Genomic DNA, 27,002 nt, shown 5'->3' with positions numbered 1-27,002 from the left:
ATAAAAAAGATACAAATGATTAATTGTGAAGTCCCTTAGTTTATGGTAAATAAACACCCAAGTAAAAAAAAAAAAAGCAAAAACATCTCTGGGACTGTCATTGTGGCATTTACAAAGAAACTTACAACACATGAAAGACACGTCTAAAATATCATAATTTTTTTTGGGCCATAAATTTAAAATTGCATACAGAGGGCACACACCAATAAAGTCACTTAAGAGGTTTAATATGTAACATAGATAGTAGCTGACCAACCACATCATTATACATAGGCCTTAGACATTACAGGAATCGTTTTGGCATAGAGGGTTACAATAATGTGGTGTTTCTGGAATATGTATTGTGTGGTGGTTGGTCCGCTATGATCTAGGATACATGCTTTAATGTCTTAAAGGGCTATTTTGATGTGTGCCCTCTGTATGCAGTTCCACTGTGGACACTTATATGGTGACATTTGTCTGCTTGAGATAGATCTCCTCTCACTGCCTTTTGTGTCTACAGGATGGGAAACAAACATATCCCTTTGTATCCAAAGGGATGCAGATTGCAGGTAAATACTGGAGTTTTAACCTTTATAAGCTCTACTCTATCTAAAATAAAAATAAAAAGTTTGGGTTTCAGATACTGAACACTTTAACCACTTTTTACCTGCCCTATAGCAGATTTACTGCTACAGGGTGGCCGTTCTGTGCAGAATCACGTATATATTCATAAATCTGCACTTCCACATCTGCCACTTCTGCTGTGATTAGTCACAGCAGATGCCGATCAGCGGGTGCCAGCCAATAGATGTCCATCAGAACACGCTGATCGGCAAGGAGAGACACAGGACAGAGCTCTGCCTATGTAAAAAAAGGCAGAGCTCTGTCCTATCAGCAGGGATGTGATGTATTTTGTTTCCTTGCAAAGCAGGGAATAAAATCTACCAGATCCCTTAGTAAAAGCAGCAAACATAGTAAACATAAACACTGGTTGGGCACACATTTAACCCTTTGATCACCCTAGATGTTTAACCCCTTCCCAGCCATTGTCATTAGTACAGTGACAGTGCATATTTTTAGCACTGATCACTGTATTAGTGTCAGTTGGTGTCAGATCTGCAATATTGCAGTCCCACTATATGTCGCTGATCCCCACCAATACTAGTATAAAAAAAAATTCCAGTATATATACCATAGTTGGTAGACACTATAACTTTTGCGAAAACCAATCAATATACGTTTATTGGGATTTTGTTTACCAAAAAATAGGTAGCAGAATACATATTGGCCTACATTTTGTGAAGAAATTTAGATTTTTTTTTTTTACATTTTGAATATGTTTTATAGCAGAAAGTAAAAAATATATATATTTTTTTTCTTTAGCTAAATTATCTGTCTTTTTTGGTTTATAGCTCAAAAAATTCAAGAAACACAGTGGTGTTCAAATACCAGCAAAAAAAAAGCTTTATTTGTGGGGGAAAAAAATGACATAAATTCAATTTATGAACAGAGTTGCATGACCGCGCAATTATCACTTAAAGTAACACAGTGTCGTATAGCAAAAAATGGCCTGGTCATGAAGGGGGGTAAATCTTCTGGAGGGCAAAAGATTAAGAAAATCTACTTTTTATGAGTAGAAATCTGTTGCGATGGATGGCTGAATGGACTTGATTCTGAGGACTCAAATTAACTAAAACCAGTTGATTTGGAATATATAATATGCATAGAAAACTTGCTTAGGGACAGTGTCTGGAGGTGTGATCAATGATTTATACTCAGAATGAGTTACAATTGTAAATGGGTATACCCTTAGGTTAGCTTTTTTATACATTGTTAATCTCAATATTAAAAACTACTATTTTTTTGTTGATGGCACAAAGCTATGTAGTGTAATACAGTTCATGTGAGATGACTTCAAATTACAAGCTGACCTAGACACAGTGGACAAATGATTAGGCAGCTACATGGACAATTAAGTCTTTTTTGTGCGCATTTTGGTTGGGTTACTTCACTTACACTGCTGTAATAAATCCCTTTCTGGTAGGGGTTGCATGCATACCACCAAGTTCAAACAAAATGACCACCAAAATGCCACCAAGTTCCCTTTGCTATGTAAGTACTTCTTTGCACTACCAAGGGAGTTCTTCTAGCTCAAACCCTGTGTTTCTGATAGCTCATGTCTCCAAAGAAACCACAGTTATACTAGTTCATTCAACAAAGGCTAACCAATTTCAGGATCTTGAAATGTGGCATTATAAACCCACTGCTTATAAAAAAGCCATTATTCTCCTACACAGAAATGGCACACCAATCCCTATAGGGTATTAACTTGTGTTTTTGCTGGCAAAACAAGTGCAAGCCTCCTTTGATCTCAAGTTCTATTCCAGTGATTCTCCTAATGCCTATTACTACTCAGAATGAGTTCCAATAATGTATGACTCTCTTTTTACATAAGCAAGCAAAGAGCACCTGTGAATCATTGGCAGGAGGGAGCACATTGGGAAAATTGCTGAAGAATAGGCAGATCTTGTTTGTTGTAGACTTTGTAACTTCATGCAATGCCAGTCTGTAGCTTCTAAAGCAGGGGTCTCCAAACTTTGACCATCTAGTTGTTCAGGAACTACAATTCTCATCATGCTTAGTCATGTCTGTGAATGTCAGAGTTTTACAATGCCTCATGGGACATGTAGTTCCAGAACAGCTGAAGGGCCCTAGTTTGGAGATCCCTGCAAAAAAGTGTGACATTATTTTACCCCAATGCCAAAGATTTGCCCTATCTTTAATATGTAGTTAAATTTTGAGCACTACCTCAAGAACACAATGTACTGTTACGGGGTGAAAAAGGGTATAAAAGCATAAAAATAAATTACTAGTACAAATGTATAATTATAGAAGCATCACACTGCCTAAGAAAAATGAATAATGTATTTACTAATTGTGGTACTTTTAGACTACTGGATTCTACTGCTACCTACAGGATGTTGGACACTGGCAAAGCAAAAGTGTATGGACAACCCAGTATAATCCCTTCCACTCCCGGCATGTCTCCGTTTTTTTCTAGACTCCCAGCTGTTGTACAATCACTGTGGCACAACTGAGCAGCTTTAGGATTAGCACTTCTCTCTGCTCCTTGAAGACCATTGCCAGACCCTACCAGAAGGAAGATGCCGGGCAAATGTGTATTGTTGGTTTGGGTACTGGATCTTGTATTAAAGCACTCACCTTGGCATGCAGTGCATCTTGTTGAGTTAGCCACAGAGTGCTATACAGGTCCAGGGTTGTGACACTTGGTGACCTTAACCCTCAAAACCCCTTGGGGGCATGCCCACTGGAGGGGTAAAAATGTTCATACTGGAGTCTTGCAGTACCTACTGTCAAACAAACAAACTACCATCAGTGATCACATGGTGTTGTCCCTACTCTCAGGATACCCCCCGTGTATTCTTATTTTTCCATAGTGGGTTAACTAAAATAGCTGCAACACTTTACACATCTGTTGCAGACACTCCATTGTGCACTGCAACAGTTTATTCACTCTGCCCTATGTGTGCTAAAACACTTATTACTGGCACCATGACACTTCTCTGCAGTGGATCAGTAGATAAACCTTTGCAGGTAATGTCTCACTTACTGTCAGCGATACCACATGCAGGCATCCAGCAAGGGCGATCCGATCAGTTGGCTGCACTTAAGGAATTAGTACTTAGACTGAATATGTTTAAAATAAGTTTAATAAGCCAAATAACATACTCCAATACCAACACCAGTAAACTATAAATAAAGTAAGTGAAAATAAATGTGGCAGTGCAAAACCAAAATAATAACCTAACTTACTATATACAAAATGAAGGGAGCACACAAAAGCAAGACAGGACAGACACAGGAGACAAGGGGAACAGGAAGCCAGGTACAAGAACAAGACTCGGGATCAGGGTATAGGTTTCAGGATCAGGGTTCAGGCTCAGACAGGGGCACAGCTTGCAGGTAAAATACTGAAGCCCTGAACCTCAGTGAAAGGCGGGCTTATTTTTCCCCAGCAGTCAACATCAGGTGCAGCCTAATTAAGTGTACAGTCTAGCTGCTGGGAGACACCCACTGATGGCCACCGGAAGTACCCCCTCCAATTCCAGGAACAACAGCCACCAGCAGGTGACTCAAGTAATGACTCTGATCTTAACAGTTACCCCCCTTGAGGAGCGGCCTCTGGATGCTCCATTCTGCCTTTAACCCGAAAGTCCAAAAAGGTTTCTCCTCCATATTTGTGAACCTGCTGAAAGGTGCGCCACCAGGGTCCAGTAATTGGTAATGCACCCTATTGCCAGGGTCTGAAAGCTGTCTTGGTACCCCACAGGTCAGATTCCTGAAGAGGCATAGCATCAGAAATGTACATGCCCTTAATGCAGCAAATGTCTCAACGCTGGGACCAAAGACTAGCTGGCTATCGAGCAGGGAAGCATCAGAGGCAAGCAGGGCATCAGGCAGGGAAGCGTCAGAGGCAAGCTGAGTATCAGGCAGGGAAGCATCAGCACCAGTGTTAAGTTTGGCAGCAAATTTCTATTTAGTTTTAGTCATAGTCTTTTGACTAAAATGTGATTTTAGTTTTAGTCATATTTTAGTCTTTTGATTAAAATACTATTTTACTTTTTAGTCGTATTTTAGTTATCTGAATTGTTTTAGTGATAGTTTAGTCTACTAAAATCTCCAGTACATTTTGGTCAACTAAAATCTCATACATTTTAGTCAACTACAAATCGAATGGGTTAAGGTAAATTTCTAATGCATTATTTAAAAATTTCTCCAGAATTTTCAAACTAGTTATATACTCCTGGAGTAAAAATCGAATAATATGTTATTATGTATGGTATTAAGGTTTGAACACGCACTACAGACACAGATATAACGTCTTTATAAATAAAACAAACAAAAATACAAGTGCAACTTTAAAATACAAAAGAAAAAAAAACTGTGAACTATATTGGCTGTACTGTCATTGCACATATTACCTGAATATATTACCAACATTAAATATTAAGAAAAAAATATAAGAAAAGCCTTTTTCTTAATTTTTTTTCTCTTTCAGCAGCTTAGTAGATGCCCCCTACTTATGCTTATGCGGTGATGCAATACATGTTTAAACTTTAATGTGCTATTATTACAGTCTTTGGATGGAATTGTGTTGCTGATTTAGAAATGGCCAGCAGATTAGTGTAAATTTTGATGTCAATTTTCAATTTTGTTTTGGTCATAGTCTTTTGAATAAAATTTAATTTAAAGCGGAGTTCCACCCAAAAGTGGAACTTCCGCTTTAGATATTCCAACCCCCTGACATGCCACATTTGACATGTCATTTTTTTTTGGGGGGGGAACGGGTACCTAGTTTTGACAGGTACCCGCTCCCACTTCCGCTCGGAGCGCCGCGGCGCCCTGAACGGAAGTTCTCCTCTCCCCCTCCCTCCCTGCAATCTTCTGGGACACGTCAGAGGTCCCAGAAGATTGCCGGCCAATCACGACGTGCAGCGCGACTCGCGCATGCGCAGTGGGTACCCGGCTGTGAAGCCGCAAACTGTCACAACCGGGTGCCCACAGCAGTGATGCCGGCGCCGAGGGAGAGGATCGAGGCTTCGGGCGGCCGCATCGCTGGACCGTTGGACAGGTGAGTGAAATGGCTGGAACTCTGCTTTAAGTTTTCGTCATATTTTTATAATCTAAATTGTTTTAGTCGTATTTTAGTTAACTAAAATAGTGTGAATTTAGTAGACTTTAGTAGCTTTCTGAAAAAAATGAAGCATGCTGGAAGTGGGAGGGGTTATATCGGGCTATCTTTACAACTTTCGTTTGCCAGCGTCCAATCTCCTGAAGGTGGCAGTATAACCCAGTAGTCTAAAATTATTATCCTGTGTCCTGTCATGTACTCCAACAAATAGATTTTACAGGTAAGATGAAAATCCTATTTTTTTTTTTCTTGTTTGTTTGCAATACCTCTACTACAGTCATGCTACTGGTAATTATATAGATCATATACTGTTTATTATAAAAAAAGAAACATCTACAATCATTATGCCACTCAATGGTGGGATATTGGCATGCTCTAAATGCATTTCATGAACAAAGTGTACTTCTTAGGGAGAAAGTTGATGGTAGGTGTGTATCTAGAATGCATAAAAAAAAAAATTATGATATTCGATAAGAAAGATTATATAGACAACCTTCCATATTCACTCAAAATATGTATTGTTTACCTACAAAAATGAAAAGACATATTAATAAAAACTTTGCACCAGCGTTGTTTTTATAGTATGTACTTCATAATTTTAATGTGATTGGTAAAAAAAACATTCATTTTACTTGTAAAGTGTGATGTTTCCATAATCAGATATTTATGCTTGTAAAGTCCAAAAAATCTTCTTTCTTTGGTTTTCAATTAACATTTTGGAAAGATTTCGGTACAACCCCAGATAGGGAGATAATATTCATGAATATCATGCGCTATTATTAGTTGATTACATAATTAAATTAGGGCTTTAGAGAACATTAGTTATGAGGGAAGGGTAATTTACTGAATGTATTCACTCCCCCTAAGGGGAAATATAATTTCATTTTTATAAATGGCCGATATGAAAATCAGCAGTAAACTGTTTATTGTAAAGTCACCAGAGAAGACATAATAAACAAACTATAAAAGCTAAAAATGAGTCATAGACTTCAACAGGAACTGGTTCTAGCAAATACAGTGGATTCATTAACAAAAAAAAAAGTTCAATGCTTTCCTTTCTAAAAAATATATAAATTTTGAACTACTAATTTATCCAATTATAACTAAGAGCCAGGAAGGATTGTTTTCCCTATTAAAGCAAATTGGACCACACTTTTAAAAGTTTTTTTTTTACTTTCCTCTGAATTACCAAGGATTGTTTTTCTGTTTAAGATTGAATTTGAGGGACTTGTGTCTTTTTGATCCTTTTCAACAAATAATAACCAAATATACCCTAATAAAGGGATTCCCAAACTCCAGTTGTTCAGGAACTACAATTCCCATCATGCCTAGTCATGTATGTGAATGTCAGAGTTTTACAATGCCTCATGGGATGTGTAGTTCTGCAAGAGCTGCAGGGCCATAGTTTAGGAATCCCTCCCCTAATACATCCATAATGTATTCATGCAAGTGTACATACTGTATATCGTGTCCAATTAATATTCTTTCAGCCAATATATTGTATTAGTTGACACTGCCCTTTGTGTCTCAATCCAGCCATCAAATTTTTCCATCTCATTTGGCAAAGCGCTGCATTCAAAACAAATTCCTGAAACAAATTATTACTTAATTTATCATATTATAGAAAACTCAATACCCTTCTGTCCTGAAATATACTTATTTAATCTTTAGTTTACATCCAGATTCAAATAATTCAACTGCTCTAAAATTGCATTTTTTTTTTTTTAATACGTTTACCTATTAAAAGGCAACTCCTTAAATTGGCCATACAAAAATTGGCTCAAGTTCTTGCTGAATCTACCAACATTTGGGCTCTGGCTGGCCCTGTTAGCACCAAGTTTGATTGAAAGAAGTAAAGGAGCTGTGTGAAAAATTATTGACTCAAGTGACTGCATCCTATCAGATCAGATTGGGCATTCAGAAAGCTGCAGGTGTTGCAGCAGTCTGCATATAATAGCTGAAAGGGGAGATTCCTCCACCCATGTTGTTTAGTATGAATGGAGAAATCTATTAGACTTTTTGTCTTTCAACACATGGTTTGAACGAGAGAAATCTGTGGGTATCTAGCTAGTATTTCCTATGCTGAGAGTTTTTCCAACAAATTTTGGAAAAGTTGATCATGGAGAAAGAGAGCACAGTCACATCACATGCCCTGCCAAAGTCATATGATCAAGCTCACCTAACTGAGGAGTAGAGTTAACACTTATATACTGTGGAGAATGGTATCTACTCTCCATTTTAAATAGGGCTGCCAATCTTTGTTTGGATACAGATTACTGTTCCTATGTGGCATCACAATAAAATGTAATCAATTCTCCAACTCTAAAGCCACCACATAGAGTGAAAACTTACAGTGGAACCCACCAAAGAGACAAGAGAACCTCTCCCCCACCCATAAAGCTCATCTTATTTGAAATGCATATGACTACATTGCATGCTATTAAGGTAAGCCTCCTTAGTAATCCTTCCTCCTAGGCTGACAGTTTTTTAATATGAAACAGAACAACACAAAATTTGACATGAATTAATAAGGTGACTCTATGATACTTAAAGGATAAGTTCACCTTTAGACCCATGTTACATGTTACACCTATGTTTAGGGTGTAATATGCAGCATGAGAGCATACATGAGCCCAGAATTCAACTTACATTTGTCGTCTTGCCAGAATCCTAGTGTGCATCTTTTGTTTCATAGCTGTTTGTTTTTAAATTTAGCGTGGCTGTGCGTACCCACGCCCAATTCCCCACACAGCCACATCATTCCTCTCTGCTGGAGATTCTAAGCAAAGACTATACTTCCTATAGTCTACAGAGTGTGCACACATTTCTTTCTCCTTCACCCTAGGAGCAATCACAGGCTCTGTGCATGCTCTCACTTAGATTCTTCCTCTTCGCCCTTCGGGTCTGGTATGGATTTTGAGGGAAACCATGCCAAAAGCTAAAAACAAATGGTATGGGATCCCCCTAAAAAAACAATACCAGACCCATTTTTAAGCATGCAGCCTGGCAGGTCAGGGAAGGTGGGGGGATGAGTGAGCACTCCCCTCCTGAACCAAACCAGGCCATATGCCCTCAACATGGGGAGGTGCTTGGAGGCAGGGGGGGTTCTCCCCAAAGCACCTTGTCCCCATGTTGATGGGGACAAGGGCCTCTTCACCACAAGTATTCAAAGAGAAAGTTTGACCGCACTCAGGAGTAGATAAACTGGAAGTGTTTATTCCCATAAACTTAAATGCACAGGTGCATCACACAGACATAGGACAGGTTGACGCGTTTCACGATTCTACTGGTCGCTTACTCATAACCATAATTGGATATGAGTAAGCGAACTACACTCCCAACTAAGGCTCCCACCGAAGACAGTTCTGCTGTCTCCCACCACGAAATAAACTAAGTGGGCAGGGCCACCAGGTGATGTCACTAGATGGCCCTGTCCACTTGTGATGTTACCGACTGGGGCTTGCTGGGTTGATGTTGTCACAACGGGCGGGGTACATGGTGATGTCACTGGGTGGCCCCGCTCTTGGTTGACCTAGCGGCAGGAGGTGGTGGAGCTGTCATTTGGTGGGAGCCCTTGTCAGGAATGAAGCCATTACTTCTTGCTTTTTCGGGCTGGCGGCCAACGTTTATTGTGATTGACGTATCTACACTGGTGGACAATTTTTTTTTATTATTGTTTTTTAATAAAGGACTAAAAAACTTTTTACATTCAGCTGTCTGCTGGGATCCCAGCTAATAGCTGATGACTCATTAGTTGTTAAGTATGCAGGTGGCTGCCCACTCCTTAACAACCAGCTATTTACACTGTTAAGGACACTGGCTACTGTCAGCAGTAAATTAGCGCAGGTTTTCACTACTAACTTACCGCATTTTCTCATAAAATAGGGCATGCAGTATTTTAGTATGGTTTTTTATAGTGAATGCCAAAAAAAATTAGAAAAACGCTGTGTGGTGTCTTTCAGCATACTCAGATGCGGTAAGTTACCACTTTGTGAATGAAGCCCAGCACTATGAAACAAGCAGAATATGCTCAGTCTGACAGCCTATGTGGTACATCAAGTGCTGTCTTCTCCGGCTCTGTGTGAGCAGACCGTAAACACTCATTTGTTACAATGTAAAAGCTTTCTGTCATTTGTTTTAGATTAAAGTGGTTGTAAAGGCAAATATTTTTTTACCTTAATGCATAGAATGCATGAAGATAAAAAAAATCTTTCTGTGTGCAGCAGCCCCCCTAATACTTTCCTGAGCCCCCTCCCAATCCAGAGATGTCCACAAGAACCTTGGCTCTCTGGGCACTTGTATTCCTGATTGGCCATCACAGCCAATGGACACACAGAGCCTCGGTTCGGAAGGGCACCCGTCAGGAGGGAGGGGCCAGGAGTGCCGGCATGGGATCCAAGAAAAGGAGGATCTGGGCTGCTCTGTGCTAAATTGCTGCACAGAGCAGGTAAGTATACCATGTTTGTTATTTTAGAAAAAAAAACAAACAAGACTTTAATCGCTTTAAAGTTACCAGTCACTGACATCTCTGCACCCTCAGTTTTTTTTACGAATGTTCCATAAAAAAGCAAACCCTAAAAACAAGTCTTCTCATCTCCCCCAAAACCCCCCACCACTACCACAACCGAAGGGGGTGAGAAGACTTATTAAAAAGTTGTTAGGAAAGGCAGTGACTGTGGAAGGGAACTGCCAGGCTGCTAAGTGTGTGGAATAGACAGCTCTCTGCCTGCTTGCTCTTATGTGCTGTGGGCAGCCAGTGAGATGATTCCTGAAGCAGCTTTGAGTGTTCCTGAGTGCGTTCCTAAGGATCACTTTTAGCTGCCTGTGTCAGATTTCAGAAGGACAGCTGAAGGTAGTAGTGTGCTGACATTATCTCGTTTGTAGTCCAGCCGTCCTTCCTGAAGATTTCTAACTGAAAGTCCATACTTCAGACACGGACTTCAGCTTAGAAGTCGAGTCTGCAGAACCCTCAGCATTGCACCCAGGGGGCACTCACCCTGATTGCAATGCTTCCCGGGTTTAAATGTTTTTTTTTTTTAATCAATACATATTTTTTTATCATACAATTAGTGCATTTATGAGATAGAAAAAGGTGAACTTAACCTTTAATGGCTCTGGCACACACTAATAGTGAAGGTTTTTATTGGATGTTTAAGGGGCCCTCTATTGAGCAATGGCTTTATGCAGATGGCGTGTCAACAGTGAGTGACAACAAACCATAAAATGTGCAGTACTGTTGGCATATATGACAAGTTATAACTGTAATTTCTATCCAATCCTTTAATAACTGTGCACAGGGATAAAGTAGGTTTACAATTTCAAAATTGTTTGGGGTAACACTATTCCTTATTTTATACAAGTAAACAAAAGCAGTTTGCAATAGGTTTCGGTCAAATAGCAATTCCTAGCTACAATTGAAACCAGTCAATGACCTATTACTACACTCTGAAACACTGCAGCTGTGCCAATATCGGGACATTCAATCAATGTGCAATTATCAGGGATCTTTGCAATTCACTGCAGCTAGAACAGACACAGGGTACCTCACAGGGTCAGTAGGAGTGTACTTCCTGAAACATGTGCTTTCTGCATCACCAATCATATTCAAATTTCCAGGCAGATTTGAATCTGATTGATGGCTGTGAGAAACATTTTAGTAGTGACATTTTTTTTTTACATCAGGCTTTCTGTATGTGAGAGGCAGCAAGGAGGGTGTTCCAGCATCAAAAGCAGGTGTGTTCCAGCATCACCAGATTACCGACAAAAGGGAGTAGGGTGGACTGGTGCAGTACAGCATTGCCTGGATGAAAAACTGAAGTACTGAGCAGGTAGGCTGTGCTCCATGTGCATCTAAAGACTGATTTTTTTTTTTGTTTAGCTATAGTGTATATTTTACACTGCAGCACCATGACATGAACCTTTCACATTTCTGTACAGTCATTTTTTTTTTCTTTTTACTGTTAAACACAAAGAAAATGCAGTTTGTGACAAATGTAAAGAATGTTGTACAGTACCAAAAGTTGACATATTTTATAAGAGGGAGCATTTCAAGTGCACATGGAGTAAAAAAATATTTTGTTTTTTAAAATTCTGTTGATGCACACAAATAGTTTGTGAGTTAGCTTTACTAATATTTCACAGTACCACAAACTTCCGCGCCACAAAAGGAAGTTTTCAAATGTTGGTGGAATCAGAATATTAGATTTTCCAAACATGGATAGCTCTCAAAGAAGCAGCTTGCAACAGAGTTTCTTATTACTACCGCTCGGCAGAAAGTAGTTTTTCATGTTTTTGTACCCTACACTTTTATGCCCTTTACACATAGAAAATGGCTGCTGAAGATGGAGTCTTTGCAGGAAATTAACAAAGAGTGGTGCACATTTCTTGCACCACTCTTCTAAACATACAAAATGGAGCAGATGTGCTCCTTATTAGCAAACGGAGCACAAGCCCCTTTGTTAATTAGGATCGATCAGTTCTCTGTTCTTCCGTCAACTTTATCCCCCAAGCGCTCACTCCAATGAGAATGACAGGTGTCCTGCTCTCCTCAGGCGGGGAACTCCAATCAGAAGTGCATAGAAAAAAGAGAAAAAGGAGGCGCAAACACTTGGAGCATTACCCTTGGACACCTTTAAAATTTTTATTAAAAAAGCCAAAAACATACTCACAGACATGAAGAACATATATTGCATTGAATGAGTCCACCACATGTGGATGTATTCGTCCCTGTCATTGGACTGCTGACGCGTTTTTACAGAGACACGCTTCCTTCCTTAGAGTCTGAGGGTAAGTTTTTGGCTTTTTAATAAAAATTTTAAAGGTGTCCAAGGGTAATGCACCAGGTGTTTGCGCCTCTGTTTTTCCGTGTCTATGACAGACACAGTACAGAGCACAGGAGAGCTAGAGCTGCAGGCTCTGATCTCTCTTCCTATCCCTGACCCAAGTTCTGTTTACAGCAGGAGGGAGAAGGAGGAGGGTTGTTGGCCCTGAAGACTCTGCTCATGTAGTGTAATCACTGTACAGGCAATGAGAGGAATGTGAGCTGTCTTCTGACTATAATGGCACAGGAAGCTTAGTTAATTCCTCAATTAGTTTTTTTACACCTTGTGCCTGACTATTACACACATGCTAAATGAATACTGCAGTTGTAGGGAGGTTTGTAACACATCTAAGGCTTCGGTCTCTGAAAGGACAAGTGTGTGCAGGCAAAATGGTTCTAATCTTCAAAGCAAAAGTAAACCCAAAGGTTTAACAGTTTCCAAAAACAGTTACATTTCTGGCACATGCCGTGAATGTAACTGTCACATTGGATGTGCTCTCAAACAAACTGTCAAACCATCCAATAACTGGTGTCATAACTGATCACATATTCAGCATTGTTACAGTTAAAGCTTAAACAGAGACCAAGTTGGCAAAAAACTATAGGAAGGTTTACTACCACTTTAAGCACAGCTCCATCCATTTTGTAGGTAATTATGATTTGTTCATTATACTATTGAGATTATTCTCTTACCATTATTCTTTATATGCACTCCTAAAACTATAAATTGTAACTCAGTATAGCCTATTGTGCCCCCCTACCATATGGGAGGGCCACTCTTCAGACCTATCAGTTGCAATGCCATTCATTTTCAATGGAATCCCAAATGCACTAAGGCACCACAGCTCATGGTACCTCAAAACCATGTGTGGTGGTGTGTCACATTGGAAAAAATGGTGCATGCCAATTTTCTGGCCCATATTAGTGCATTGGCAGACCATTCAAAGAAATGGACTGCCTTAACGTAACATTCATTGACACACCACTTCAGACTTCATCGATCTAAATGTGCCCTGAATGCTACAGAATCAATGTTATTGGTATACAGTACCTTGTATTAAATGGTTGTTTTAATTATTAAAATGTGTTTTAAAAATCCTGAAAAATGATACAAAACATCCATCTTAAACCTTCTATTCCTACTAAGTGCATTATCAAAAACCTTAGCTACTCCTAAAAAATGCAAAAAATAAAAAAATAAAGGAATCCAATTTGCTTTAACAAAGAAAACTCTTCCTGACATCTCTTGGGGATCTGATAAATCACCTCTTATGAAGCATGAATAATTTAAATTCTATTAGGCTTTCCACATAGCTGATTTTCCCCATGCCCGTATAAGTTCGGTTACCCTTTCCTTTGCTCTTTCCAGTTCCAGGCATACTTTTTGTTAAAGCTGAAGCTTAGGTATGGATATATTTTGCATAGTAATATTGATCCCCACTAGCTTCTCGTGACCGGGTCTCGTGACTATCCTGCTGCTTAGTGAACACAGGGTGGTGCACAATAGGCACAGGAACCATTCCAAGAACACTTTTTATTTCCTCAATAATTGCAAAACATTCACTGATTGGATGACATGGAGAGCCTGATGTCACTGCCCACCTCTCCACCTCGTCCAATCAGAGAACACTTTGTCTTCTTTGAGAAAATTAAAAGTGTTCTCTGAATGGCACCCATGCTGAGTGACTAACCTCCTATGTTCACTATACATCAAAGCAGCCTATTGCCATCGGACCTGAAAGCTAACAGTAATCACTGGAGTACCTCCAGTGATTTCCAGCTTCCATGGGGATTGACAAGATATGGCACATCGATGCTTACATTGGTCCAAGATGGACCCATGCAAAAATATCAATACCTAAACTTCAGCTTTAATTGGTGCACAAAAGCAAAATGTGTATTTATATAAGATGTGTCTATAAAAATAGCGAGAAACAGATTGTCAGCCAAAGGTCTGGGGAACAAGACACTGCATCCCAAAAGTAATAGAATAGGGGACAAGGAATTTGGGGTACTTTAAAGGTGCCAAACAACGACAATGTTCTCTATCATATTTTAAAATCCATATTGAATTTTATTAAGTACATAAAAAATATACTCACTTGTTAAAAAAGATCACATCTGATCCAAGTGTATTATTACAGCGATGTTTTGCTCAAAATGTTTTGCCAAAAGGTAGCTACACATCATAAAAACAATATCGCATGGGGCCGTTCAGCCTTATTTAGCTATGTTTATATACAATTAATTCATATACAACAGAATTACAATGAGTCGTCTGAGAAACTGTTTTCATGCCTGAGGTGCAACCAGGACAAGTATATGTCAATGCCGCAGCCACAAAACTACCACCAAGGGATATCAGTGTGTCATAGGAGGACCATATCCCCACAGTGGAATCCATGAAAAATATCAAATAAGATATTTAAAGAGCCACTGAGCATCAAATCTTAACCCCAGTAAATCCCAAATTAGGGACATAGATTCATCAAAAGTTCACCTGTGTTCACCAGCGAGATATCTTCCGAAAAGGAATTTAACTTCACTTATCTTGATTGGTCCCACAAGGAGGAGCCCAAATGGCCCTATATGCACCACACCTCCTTTTCTATAGCAAATGATCAACTAAGCAAAGAAAGGAGTTGTCATAAGTATACTATTTTACTTTATGTTTCAAAAGTACACCCAACCTGCCGGTATATGGGGGGTTCTTACCTAAAACTGCTGGATAAGGAGAATGGATGTGACAAAAAGAATTCCTCAAAAGAGCTCAACTTGTAGTAACAATGATAAGCAATCCACTGGAAGCAAGCCACTAGGTTAGTGGACTAGCACAAACAGGTGTCATAGGGCTTAGGCTAAAAAGAAACAGACAATGCCACAAGTCAGTGAGTTCAATAAAATCATCCATGTAGACTACAGGGAGTAAGAATACTCGCAGTATATCGTTACCTCATTTAGCAAGACTGCCCTTTCCACAGCAAGGCAGGTGGCCGCACTACAGAGACCACCACCGTGCAGGGCTATTTATAGTCCTCCCATCTCGCAGGGATAGTTAATAATCGTTTGTGGAGGGGCAAACTACATCTTTTTTCATGAGTATTTGCCTGTTTTTAAAATAAGATTGTATATCTATAGAACCCCCCTAACTCACATTGCATGATGGTATTACATTTAGCATCTATAAAAACACCCACACATTTCTTCATAAATACATATTTTATCTGCAAAATGCTGTGCATTTATTATTTTTTAAAGGTAGTTTGTGTAATTACCCAATCATTATGTTTGTATTTATATCAAATAAACTATTGTATTTTTAGAGTGCGATGCACTGCAACAAGTTCTGGCATAATAAACTGATCAATAGCAGTTTTGCATTGCATGAAATTAAATTTCTATTAAAAAATAGTTTTTACTTTAGGTTTTCTTTATGTAAAATCGGTCAAAAGAATCTGTGGCTTCTCCTTGTAGATCTTCAAGTCAATGACACCATACATTGACTTACATATGTACACAATGGTGTTGATTTATTAAAGGCAAACAGACTGTTCACTTTGCAAAGGAATTTTCACTTTGTAGAGGATTTTTCTCTTCGCTTTGTAAATGTAATAAAAATTTGCTTTCCTAAGAATATGTAGCAAGTGCAAGGAAAATTACTGCTGTTTGGATGATGGGAGTCAGCAAAGTTTCACCTCATTCACTAAGCTAAGGGGAAACTCCCTTGCAAAGTGAACATGAACATCCTATTTGCTATTAGTAAACCAACCCCTAGGAACTCATTCCAGGCACTGCTAACTTGCTTTTATTCCATGGTAGTGGAATCTAACGGTTGAAAACATTTTGATGTGCAGTCCACCATATTTTTAATAAACCATCCCCTAAAGTCCTCTACATTTGTGAGTAAATAGAGATCAGATGTGTTAGGCATATCAAAGTTTCCTCAAATAATTCCTCTTACACCATTCCTCTTCTTGATATTTGTCCTTTTTTCTCTTTTAAACTTTTGCTTTTGTTTAATAAAGTCAATTAAATGTGCCTGACACCCCAGGTATGCAGAATAGTGTGTCTATGAAAAGTTCTCCCTTCTTCCAGCCTGTATGCTCTCCAGCATGTGGTTGATTCATCAAGGGGGCTTACTGGAAATAGGCACCTGGCTGTACAATACCAGTCCACTGTTGATGTGCAGCAAGCTCATCTGCAATGTTCCAAATAAGGTGGTGTATGGTAACTTACCTGCCCATTATTCTGTTCACTGAATAAAAATATAAATTGAATTAGGCTATTATTTCTATCCTGAGGACACTCTTTCTTATTTTCTACTTCTTAATATACAGTAATTGTTCTCTTCCCAGTCATGGGCAGGGTTAAAAACCCCTGCTCCAGGACTATTCCTTAAGCTGGATACACATTATCCAACTTTTGTGGTTAGATTTCCTTCAGATTTACCTTTTCTATGTAGTGCAAGGGCCTGCCAGATTGCATAGAAATTGAAAGTGTTTAGGTTTGACCTCATATTATATGGTTTTGGTAAGTCTAAAGGAAAAAGTCTTCAGAAAATCTTATAGTGTGTATGGCCCATTACTCTGTGTCCTCCAGAGGGAGCTTCATGTTTTTTAACTAAAGCAGAAGATTCCGCAAGCTTCATTCAAGTTCCCCCACATTTATTCTTAGTTACGTTATTTATTTAGATTTCATGCACAGCAGTTGATTGTGGCAACGAAACACAAAGTCATACAAATATCTTGCTTCTTTTAAGAAGTGTATGTATATACATGTAAAGCCAAAACTTTTTTAGAGTAGGGTAGTTATAACACCCCTCTTAGGTTATTTTTGATGTGTTTTATGATTTTCCTTCATTCTCTGTCCCAGAGACACAAAAGGAAGTAAGTGGAAATCTCTCCAAAGTGAAGGAAATTTCTGTCCCAAGGTGGCCATATATGTATCGATTTTTAATCAATCTTGATACGAGTGATCACAAACAGGTGATTCACAATCAATGAAAATATCAAATGATGCAACGTAAATGGTATTGATTGAATACATGATCTATCAGAAACCATCTAACAAACCAATCGTTTAATCTATCTGTATTACAGTCAGTTGTCTGACACACACAGTTATTAGTTTAATCAATCAGAAGTGATTGATAAAATCCAGGCACAGCTGATCAACTTGCCAGTGTTGCAATCAGTCAACAGGACAAATAGAGAGTGTGAATCCCTCTAGTAGGAAGGCAGCAAAAAAGACTGAAAGGGTCTAACCTCTACCCACTCTTTCCAAAACTGAAAAGCTAAAAGTTTTGCCTTTACATAAACTTTAAAATGGTGGTAAACCATACCAATTGTTTTTTTTTTTAAAACCCTGCAAAGTAATGTGCTAGTATGCATCACAAACTATAACATTATGGAAGACTTACCTTAAAACAAAGTCCCCCACTGTTACCACTGACAGGCACTTCCATCTTTACCCAGACTTCATGGACCGCATCACAGAGCTGTGAAGGGACAGCACGGGTATACCATCCCTTCAGAGAGCATGAGTTGGTGATGTCACCAGCTGCATGCAGTGTGAATATCTCCTACACCGTACAGGTAAGCCTTCTTATAGGTTTACCTGTAAGTACAAATGCCAAAAAAAAGGTTTACTTTCACTTTAAAGCTGCTCTAAAAATTGTCTCAATAAAATCTCTGCAGATTCTATGTAGAATGCCTTGTTCTCTCATATTGTCCCTAACCAGGCAAGGTCACTGAAGGTGACAGTTGGCTATTGACAGCAAAAGTTGTGCATCATGTGAAATTGAATTAAAGTTGTTATTATTTAGGTTGGCTCCCTACATCCATTTGTAGGCTTTTAAATCTGTTTTTGTTTGTATGTCCTTTGCAGGAACAGGTATACACCATGTATAAAAGCATCAGATTAGCTGTTTCTTCGTGTTGTTGAAAGAAGTAGCAGCAAGTATTTTTTCTCTGTTGTTTAAACTATGTTATCAACAGTAGCATAGTGATTTTTTTTCTAGGGAAATGCACTTTAAAGTAAAAAAAAAAATGATGTTATATATATATATATATATATATATAGTGTGTGTGTGTTTGAAAAGAAAAAAACATTTTAAAATGTACCTCAGTCTCCTTTCACCCTAATCCCAGAATTACAATTTTACATCAGCACTTGAGTTACATTTTACTTTATTGTGGAGAGTAAACATTTACAATTTTTAATGTGACCTGTGAAAAAAAAAAATAGCATGTAAATTCACCCCAGTTCTTTTCTGCTTAAATTCTTTATATTAACTTTATCTTTTTGTGAGTTTTTTTTTAATTTACACTCCATTACTGTAGCATTTACAGCAACATTCTGACTATAAAGGTGGCCATAGATGGATCTAACTTCTTCCAAATCAGCAGGGACCAGACGACTTTCAATCAGTGTGTGGTTGTCCCTGTTCAACAGAAGTCAATCAGTAGATCAACTGATGTTAATTAACAAGTTGAAAAACTTTTGTTGATCACTGGCTGCAGCCAATCAGCTGTACCCGTTATTAAGTGTATCCTGACAGATTATCTGTCAGATTACAATATCCCAGTGGGGAGTATTCCTCCATGGATCGCGTTTGTGTAAACGGAGGAATCAGTTTTTTTTTTGCCTGCTGAATGAAAAAAATAAAAAGAATAATGTATGGCTAGTTTTGCACTGCATGTGAATGTAGCACTGAAGTAGGGCAGGCCTATGATTCCTGCTTTTGTTCCATAGAGAAGAAAAACAACGGGGGAAAGCTTCAGTATCAGTAATGGCAAAAATGTTAAGATTTTGTCAAGTTAAACATAATCTACGTGTACCTGGGTGACATTTAATGTACCTGAAATGAAGACTCCCAACTTTCAGTTGCAGTTTAATGCTTAAGATTAAAAAGTAACTAAACTCTGGAAGCTTTGCCCAAAATAAAAAGGTAGACAGAGGGCTACAGACAAGCCAGCAGCATTGCCTGTGGTCTTTTGCAACTTTTTTCCCTCTTAACTTACTTACCTTGCTTTGTTCTGAACCCTGTCTCTGTGTGGAAGCAGTCATTTTTGTTGAGTCTGGGCTTTGCTTCTTAATGGCAGAGCCCCAAGCAAGGACAACAACGAGCGGCACAATGGGACATCACCAAATCTCACTCCAAAGCTTCTGAGACTAACCATCAGAGACAGCAGTGCCTTAGATCTTACACTGCAGATATATAGCTATGAGGCTGTGGGAACAGGAGTGCCTAGGCACACTAACATATCAGGAAGTACACTGCTATTTTTAGGAGAAATGTTAGACAAAAGGTCCATTCTTCAGTGCAATGCTTAGGTACAATTAGCATTTCTAAATTTTCCCTATGTAGCACCCTTGTCCTAAGCAGGGTTGCTAGTAAATTCAGTTGTGCTAGGTGGTAACTAGCCTGGCTGATTTATAATATTGTGGTCATTGGATTTCCCTCCTAATTCTGGTTTGGCTGTAGTTCTGGCTTCTGTCAGTAGGTGGCAAGGTTACCACCATGAATATGTATCTTTCTCTCAGCCAATCATACTGGTTGTGGAGCATGCCGGGAGAGACTATTTATTTGAAGGCAGTCAGGTGCTCTGTCTCTTACCACCCAGACCCCTGTCTGAGTGGGTGTCTGAGGAACAGCTGCTGCTGGGTAGGCCTGAAACCTGGGGTCTAACCATGTGCTCGGGGCTCTGGAAGGGAGAGCCTGCACACTGCTTGGAAGAGTAAAGGAAGGATGGAGACCTGAGATGAAATACCAAATGTGACTCTGCCATGTGATGGAGAGCCTGGGAAAGCATCAAGATGGAATCATCCACAGAATTCCTGCACCTTCCGTGAGTTACCTGCTGTTTCTATAGAAGACAGCTAAAGCTACAAAGTACAGATAGCTATAGGAGACTGGACCCAGGGGTGAGGAGTTGCCTCCCAGGTCAATACATCGCTTAAAGGCTCTTTTTCTATACTGATATCTGCCTATTCTGCAATTTGTCTAAGGAGTCTGCCAATCTGCCATTTTTCACTAAGGGTGTCCTGTGCCCTACCCCTCTCTCCCATTTTTGTTTCTGTTGTGAGAAATAAACTTCTCCTTGTTTAAGCACAAACGTGACTGGTGCCCATCTTTCTATCTTGTTCACCACCCACCATGCCTAGTAATCTGTACCCTGAGGAGGGATGGCGGCCCTCCCTGTCTCTGGGGATCACCACCAGGCCTCTGGAGGTTGGGGGGGGGCGCTACACCTATAACATAGCTAATCCTCACTTTTTGAGTGAAGTTTCACTTTAAACTACATTACTGTTTAAACAGTGCTGCTCTTTGCAAACAACTGTGTTTAAATGTGGGTTAGGGAAGTAACACAAAATACTACTAGTGATGTATGTTCTTAACATGCCTTAGTGAGGATGGAGGTAGCATGTTGCATTTTCTTATTGTCCCTGCCCTGTACTCACTAGTTGCTGGTAGTGAACAAAAAACGAACTGCTCCCCTTTTTTATTTTTTACTATTCATTATCTTCAAGTAGACTCACTATCCTGTCTTTTCAATACCATACTATAGCAGCATTCCCAGCCATTTTGCTGGATATGGGTCCCCCTGGGTCACCGAGTGCAACAAAAGTACCTTTGTGCATGCTTCTCCAAGTGTGAGCGCTGAGACAATGATCAGTCCAGTATCTTTGGGTTTTGTATTTATTGAGAACTTGGATGGGAGAAGGGAATGAGTGGGATACTCTTTTGGCTCAACTATGCACAATTTGATAGGGACAACTGAAAAAAACTACTTGGCGCTGACTTGACGCTGGCTAGATGCCGGTCAATGCCGGTTGACGCTGGTTAACGCTGACTTTCTACCCGTTAACTCCAAACTGACCTTGGACTGCTTTCTCACATTAAGAAGTCCTTTTTGAGCTCCGCTAAGCACTCTTTGCTGAAGTAGCTACTTGTAATGCTGCTGCACTGCTAAACACTTCAGGGCCCACACCGGCACCCTCTTTCTCTCACTTATCTTCAGGGCTTAAACACTGGCACCCCCTTTCTCTAAACCTTCTCCACAGGTTAGCAGGCTCCTGGCCCCCTCTTCTAGGCAGACCCCTGGGCAGTTTCAAGTACTCACGATACTGTTTTTCCTCAAAACTACTGCCCGGCCAGCAGCTCCCCTTGGTCCACAACACTCTGGATCCCTCTCTGCAGCCCAGCTTAACCTTCGTCCTCTAGGCCGACTGCCCAGGACACTTTTACCTGCGCTGACAGGAGGAGAGACAGCCGTCAGCCTCCTCCTGGGACTCTGCTTCCCACCAAAGATGCTCTGTCATGTGCTCCCCTCAGACTTATACCCCATCTCAGGATGCATTGCGGCAGAATCTGCCTTTTGGGATAGATACAAGCCCAGATGTACTATTGGCTAGGTTTCCTCCACTGTCCAATGAGAGCCCTCATTGGACATAGTGGGGAGACTCCCCAGACTCCACAGACACCCTTGGTAACACATGATAGCCTTACTAAATAATCAGGCCCCCCTGATATGCAGACAGGGCCACCCATATGCTTCTTCCTAGCACCTACCTAGGAGGATGCTACAATACTGAAAAATACATTTGCAATGTCCTTATAGAACACATTTACATTTTATTTAATCAAAAATAGCATGCTTTTTCGTTGCATTATTCTGCGGGAAAATAAGTTAAAATCATTGTAATACCCATTTGATTAACAACGGCCTCAATGAAAACAAATTCGTTTTATTTTTTTTAGACTATAAATGCTTATTGTATCACTGAGCGCATTGAAAGCAAGTAAGCAAACAGGCCAACTGTTGTAAAATATTAATGGCTCTTTTGAGGTCTGTATACATTAATCCATATACTTTATTTTCTTCCTAATCTATTATGTGCTGCTCAACCAAGCAAGCCTTATCAATGTTCACTGCTGAGTAGCTACCAACCTGTGATGACAGGGAACATTTTCTAAGCAATATACCTTTCTACTGTTTCTAGTTGAGTGAATTTTATACTTCACTTGACAAACATCCCCACTGCACTGCAATGCCTTGTAATTTATTTTTCATTTGTTAAAGGCATATCCCATTTTGTAGCCTATCCCCGGTGGCACTTTTAGTGACATACAGTTCTTTGCTGTCTTTAATTTGTTAGAAGCAGACTGCAATATAGCTGCTGAGGGAAGTCAGGTCACGTGGACAGTCACTTGTCTGCAGTGAAAGTATTAGCAGAACTTATTATTTTAAGTATTTGGCTGTACAGAAGTATTAGTACCAAACATGTCACCTGATGGCTGTCAGTTTTCAGCATACAGATAAATTGCTTTAAGAGTACAAAAAAAAAAATAAAAGAGGGAAATGTGACAAGTGAAAGCATGCAGCATTACTCCAAGGTACAGGTTTTCATGCTGGTTGCAGCTTCAATTAAATGTTTAGTGTTTTATCAGTAACGTTAAAGTAAATTAAACCCTAACATAATTACAATTGTTTTTCGCAAAGCATTCATATAAAAAAAAAAAAATAGCTTTTATGTTTTTATTAAATGTATATTTTCCTCTTTTTTTTGTTGGATTTTATTTTTGCAGTTCAAGCTCTTTGCAGCCGCTTCTTGTCTTCATGCATACACCCCAGCGATGGCTGCATGACATTGCCCAATGTTTACTTGTAGTCTCCATCAGCAGCCTGTGTGAAAGAATATATTATATATATATATATATATATATATATATATAACTGTATACTGTGTATATATATATATATATATATATATATATATATATATATATAACTGTATACTGTATACTGTGTATATATATATATATATATATATATATATACATTAACTGGCCACTTTATTAGGTGCACCTGTTCAATTGCTTGGTAACACAAGTTGCTAATCAGCCAATTACATGGCAAATCCAAAAAAAAAAGTCAGTCTTTGTACTCCTCACCTGGTTGCCACCACACATGCTGCAGAAACTCAATCCATTTAGACATCTAGATGTGGTGGAGATGACTTGTTGAAGTTCAAACCAAGCATCAGAATTAGGGAAGAATGGAATTTAGGTGATTTTGAACGTGACATGGTTGTTGGTGCCAGATAGGCTGAGTCTGAGTATTTGAAAAACTGCTGATCTACTGGTATTTTCATGCAAAACCATCTCTAGGGTTTACAGAGAATGCTCAAAATAAAGAGAAAAGATCAAGTGAGCGGCAGTTGTGTGGACCAAAAAGACCTTGTTGATGTCAGAGGTCAGAGGAGAATGGGCAGAATGGGTTTGAGATAATAGAAAGGCAGCAGTAACTCAAATAACCACTCGTTATGGTCAAGGTATGTAGAATACCATCTCTGAAAGCACAACATATCCAACCTTGAAGAAGATGGGCTACAGCAGCAGAAGTATACACTGGATGACACTCCTGTCAGCTAAGAACAAGAAACTGAGGCTACAATTTGCACAGGCTCACTGAAATTGGACAATAGAATATTGGAAAAATGTTGCCTTGTCTGATGAGTCTCGATTTTAGCTGCAACATTCTGATGGTAAGGTCAGAATTTGGCGTAAACAACATGAAAGCATGGATCCATCCTGCCTTGTATCAACAGTTCAGGCTGGTGTTGGTGTAATGGCATGGGGGATATTTTCTTGGCACACTTTAGGCCCCATATTAGTACCAATTAACCACTTCTGGACCGGAAGGATTTGCCCCGTTTATGACCAGGCCATTTTTTTGCGATTCGGCATTGCGTTATTTTAACGGAAAATTGTGCCGTTGTGCGACACTGTACCAAAATCAAATTGATGTCCTTTTTTTCCCACAAATAGAGCTTTCTTTTGGTGGTATTTGATCACCTGTGCGATTTCTATTTTTTGCGCTATAAGCAAAAAAAGAGTGACAATTCTGAAAAAAATAAAACAATATTTTTCCCGTTCTGCTATATAACATTCCCAAAAAAAATGTAAAAATCAAATTTTGTGTAAAAAAAAAATAATCGCAATAAGTGTATGTAGCAGTATTTCCAGGCATTGTGCCTGATATGGGTCTGCCATTGTCAGTGGTAACACTTCCAACACATTGAAGTTGTGAACCCAGTTGTGAGAACTGAGACAATGACCATTCCGGTCTCTTTGGTTTGTTTTGTTTATTTTTTAATGGGGATGGGTAAAGGGAATGAGTGGGACACTCCTCTGGCTCAACTAGGTTTAACTGGGACACTGTACAGAAAAATGCCTGTTAATGCTGTCTTGACGCCAGCTGGATGCCGACCAATGCTTCCTGACGCTTGAAAATGCTGTTATGCTGAACTTGTGCTAGAACTTCTATTTTAACAGACTTGTTAACTCAGAAGATCCAGGAATACAACTTGTACACTTGTCTCCCGACACTCTGTTTAGCTCAAAAGTCCAGTGAACAGCTCCCTCCAGCCCTTCACTGACTGAGGTAGCTCCTTGTAACTGCTTGTGCTGCTGCAACTCTTAACACTGTACACTTTACACTGTACACATTAACTCTTCAGGGCCAAACTGCTGGCGCCCCCTTTAACACTTCAGGGTCCTCTGACTAGGCACCCCCTCTAACACTTTAGGGTCCTCTTACTAGGCACCCCCTTTACCGCTAGCTGACTCCTGGATCCCTGGAACCTTCTTTGGAGTGGTCCTCTCTATACTAGGCAGACCCCCAGGGGCAGTTCACAGTACTCACAACCTTGGAAGACTTTCCTGGAACTGAACCCCTCTTCCTCCGCTGGTCCTCGGCACACTGGATCCCCTCTGCAGCTCAGCTCACTCTTTAACTCTCAGGCAGCCACCCGAGACTCCCGATCCTTCTGACAGGAGGAGAGACAGCTGTACTCTCCCTCCTGGGACTCTGCTTCCCGCCAAATACGCTGCGTCATGTGTTCCCCTTAAACTTATACCCACTCCCAGAATCCTCTGCGGCAGAATCTGCCTTCTGGGGTGGATACAAGCCCGAATGGGCCCCTGGTTGGGTTTCCTCCACTGCTCAATAAGAATCCTCTCACAGAGCCAGTGGGGAGACTCCCCTCTCAGTAACCACACCTGGGAGACATGACAGCCTAGCTGAAATCATGGCCCCACTGTTAGGTAGCCAAGGCCCACTATACTTTTACCTAGCACCTACCTGGTAGGGTGCTGCATATATTTTGATTGATTTGCGCATGATTTTTAGAAAAATAAAAAAAAAAACAAATGAGCTTCTGGAGCTGGGACGTGACGTCAGTAATTTATTTACTGCAGCTGAACAGTGCATTATGGGGAGCTCATGAGGTCAGATTACTATAAAAGAGCAGTCAGACTCAAACAACTCATTAGGCAGGAGGCATCTGAAGAGGAAAGAGCTTCTTTTTTTTTTCTCCTATATTTTTCGGGTGCGGCGGGTGATGTGATTGATGATGGATTTACTTTGGGGAACACTATTTTTTTTTTTTAATAAAGGACTTGTCAAAAACTGGCTTTTGTCTTTATTTTTTGTACAATTTTTGGGTGAATGGGTAGGGGTACGATGTACCCGACATCCATACAAATGGGGGGGGGGAGGGATCTGGGGGCCCCCTTGTTAAAGGTGGCTTCCAGATTCTGATAATCCCCCCACCCAAAGACCCCCACAACCACAGCCCAGGGTTGTCGGGAAGAGACCCTTGTTCCCATCAACATGAGGACAAGGTGCTTTGGGGGGCACCCTCCCCATGTTGAGGCAGATGGCCTGTTATGGTTCAGGAGGGGGGGCACTCGCTCGTCCCCCCCTTAGCCTGTCCATCCAGGCTGCTTGCTCAGATAAGGATCTGGTATGGATTTTGGGGGGGACCCCGCGCGTTTTTTTTTTCTCAATTATGGCGTAAAATCCATGCCAGATGCAAAGGGCCTGGTATGGACTCGGGGGGGGGGGGGGGGGGGGAAGGACCCCCCGCCGTTTTTTTCATGTTTTTTTATCTGTATTGTCAGGATCTGACAATACATTACAGCCACGAGAAAGTTTAACTTAAATTTTTTCCTTAAGAAATGTCAGTATTGCTGCAGCAGGCTCCATACATCGCACAAATGTGCCACTTTACAGGCACATTAAGGGGACCCCCCAGGCACGATATTTAAAGGAATTTTTCATTTTTATTGTTTCACTTTAAGCATCATTAAAATCACTGCTCCTTTAAAAACGATTGTTTTAAAAAAAAAAAAATTTGCATTGGTACATGTCACCCAGGGCAGTACCCAGACCCCCATACAATTGTTTGGGCAATAACTTGCATTTAAGCCTTTAAAATGAGGACTATTGATTTTTCATGTTCGAGTCCCATAGACATTATTGGAGTTTGCATGTTCTAACAAACCTTTCCCTTGTCCGCAGTGTTCTGGTGCGAACCGAACCGGGGGGTGTTCGGCTCATCACTACTGTTATGCTTTGTTTAAACACAATCTACCTGAGTATTGTTACTGACCATGTCTATTCCTTTATGACTCCAGTC

At 40.0% G+C, this 27,002-nt stretch overlaps 1 protein-coding gene across 4 annotated transcripts in view; it reads left to right on the top strand.

The window, feature by feature from the left end:
* The window catches only part of TMEFF2 (transmembrane protein with EGF like and two follistatin like domains 2), a 915,272-nt gene that overhangs the window by 857,628 nt on the left and 30,642 nt on the right, over positions 1-27,002 (top strand). For 2 of the 4 annotated variants that reach the window (XM_082261208.1, XM_082261210.1), the window contains one exon: positions 11,378-11,523. The exons of the other annotated variants lie outside the window; for them this stretch is intronic. In XM_082261208.1, the coding sequence (XP_082117334.1) occupies positions 11,378-11,519 (142 nt within the window). In that variant the 3' untranslated portion in view covers positions 11,520-11,523. The remainder of the gene's footprint in view (positions 1-11,377; positions 11,524-27,002) is intronic. 4 annotated transcript variants of the gene reach the window in all.

Source organism: Pelophylax lessonae, assembly GCF_965119305.1.
Source record: "Pelophylax lessonae genome assembly, chromosome: 6".
Classification (NCBI taxonomy): Eukaryota; Metazoa; Chordata; class Amphibia; order Anura; family Ranidae; genus Pelophylax; species Pelophylax lessonae.
Note: the sequence above shows the minus strand (reverse complement) of the source record. Positions and strands in the feature narration are given on the sequence as shown.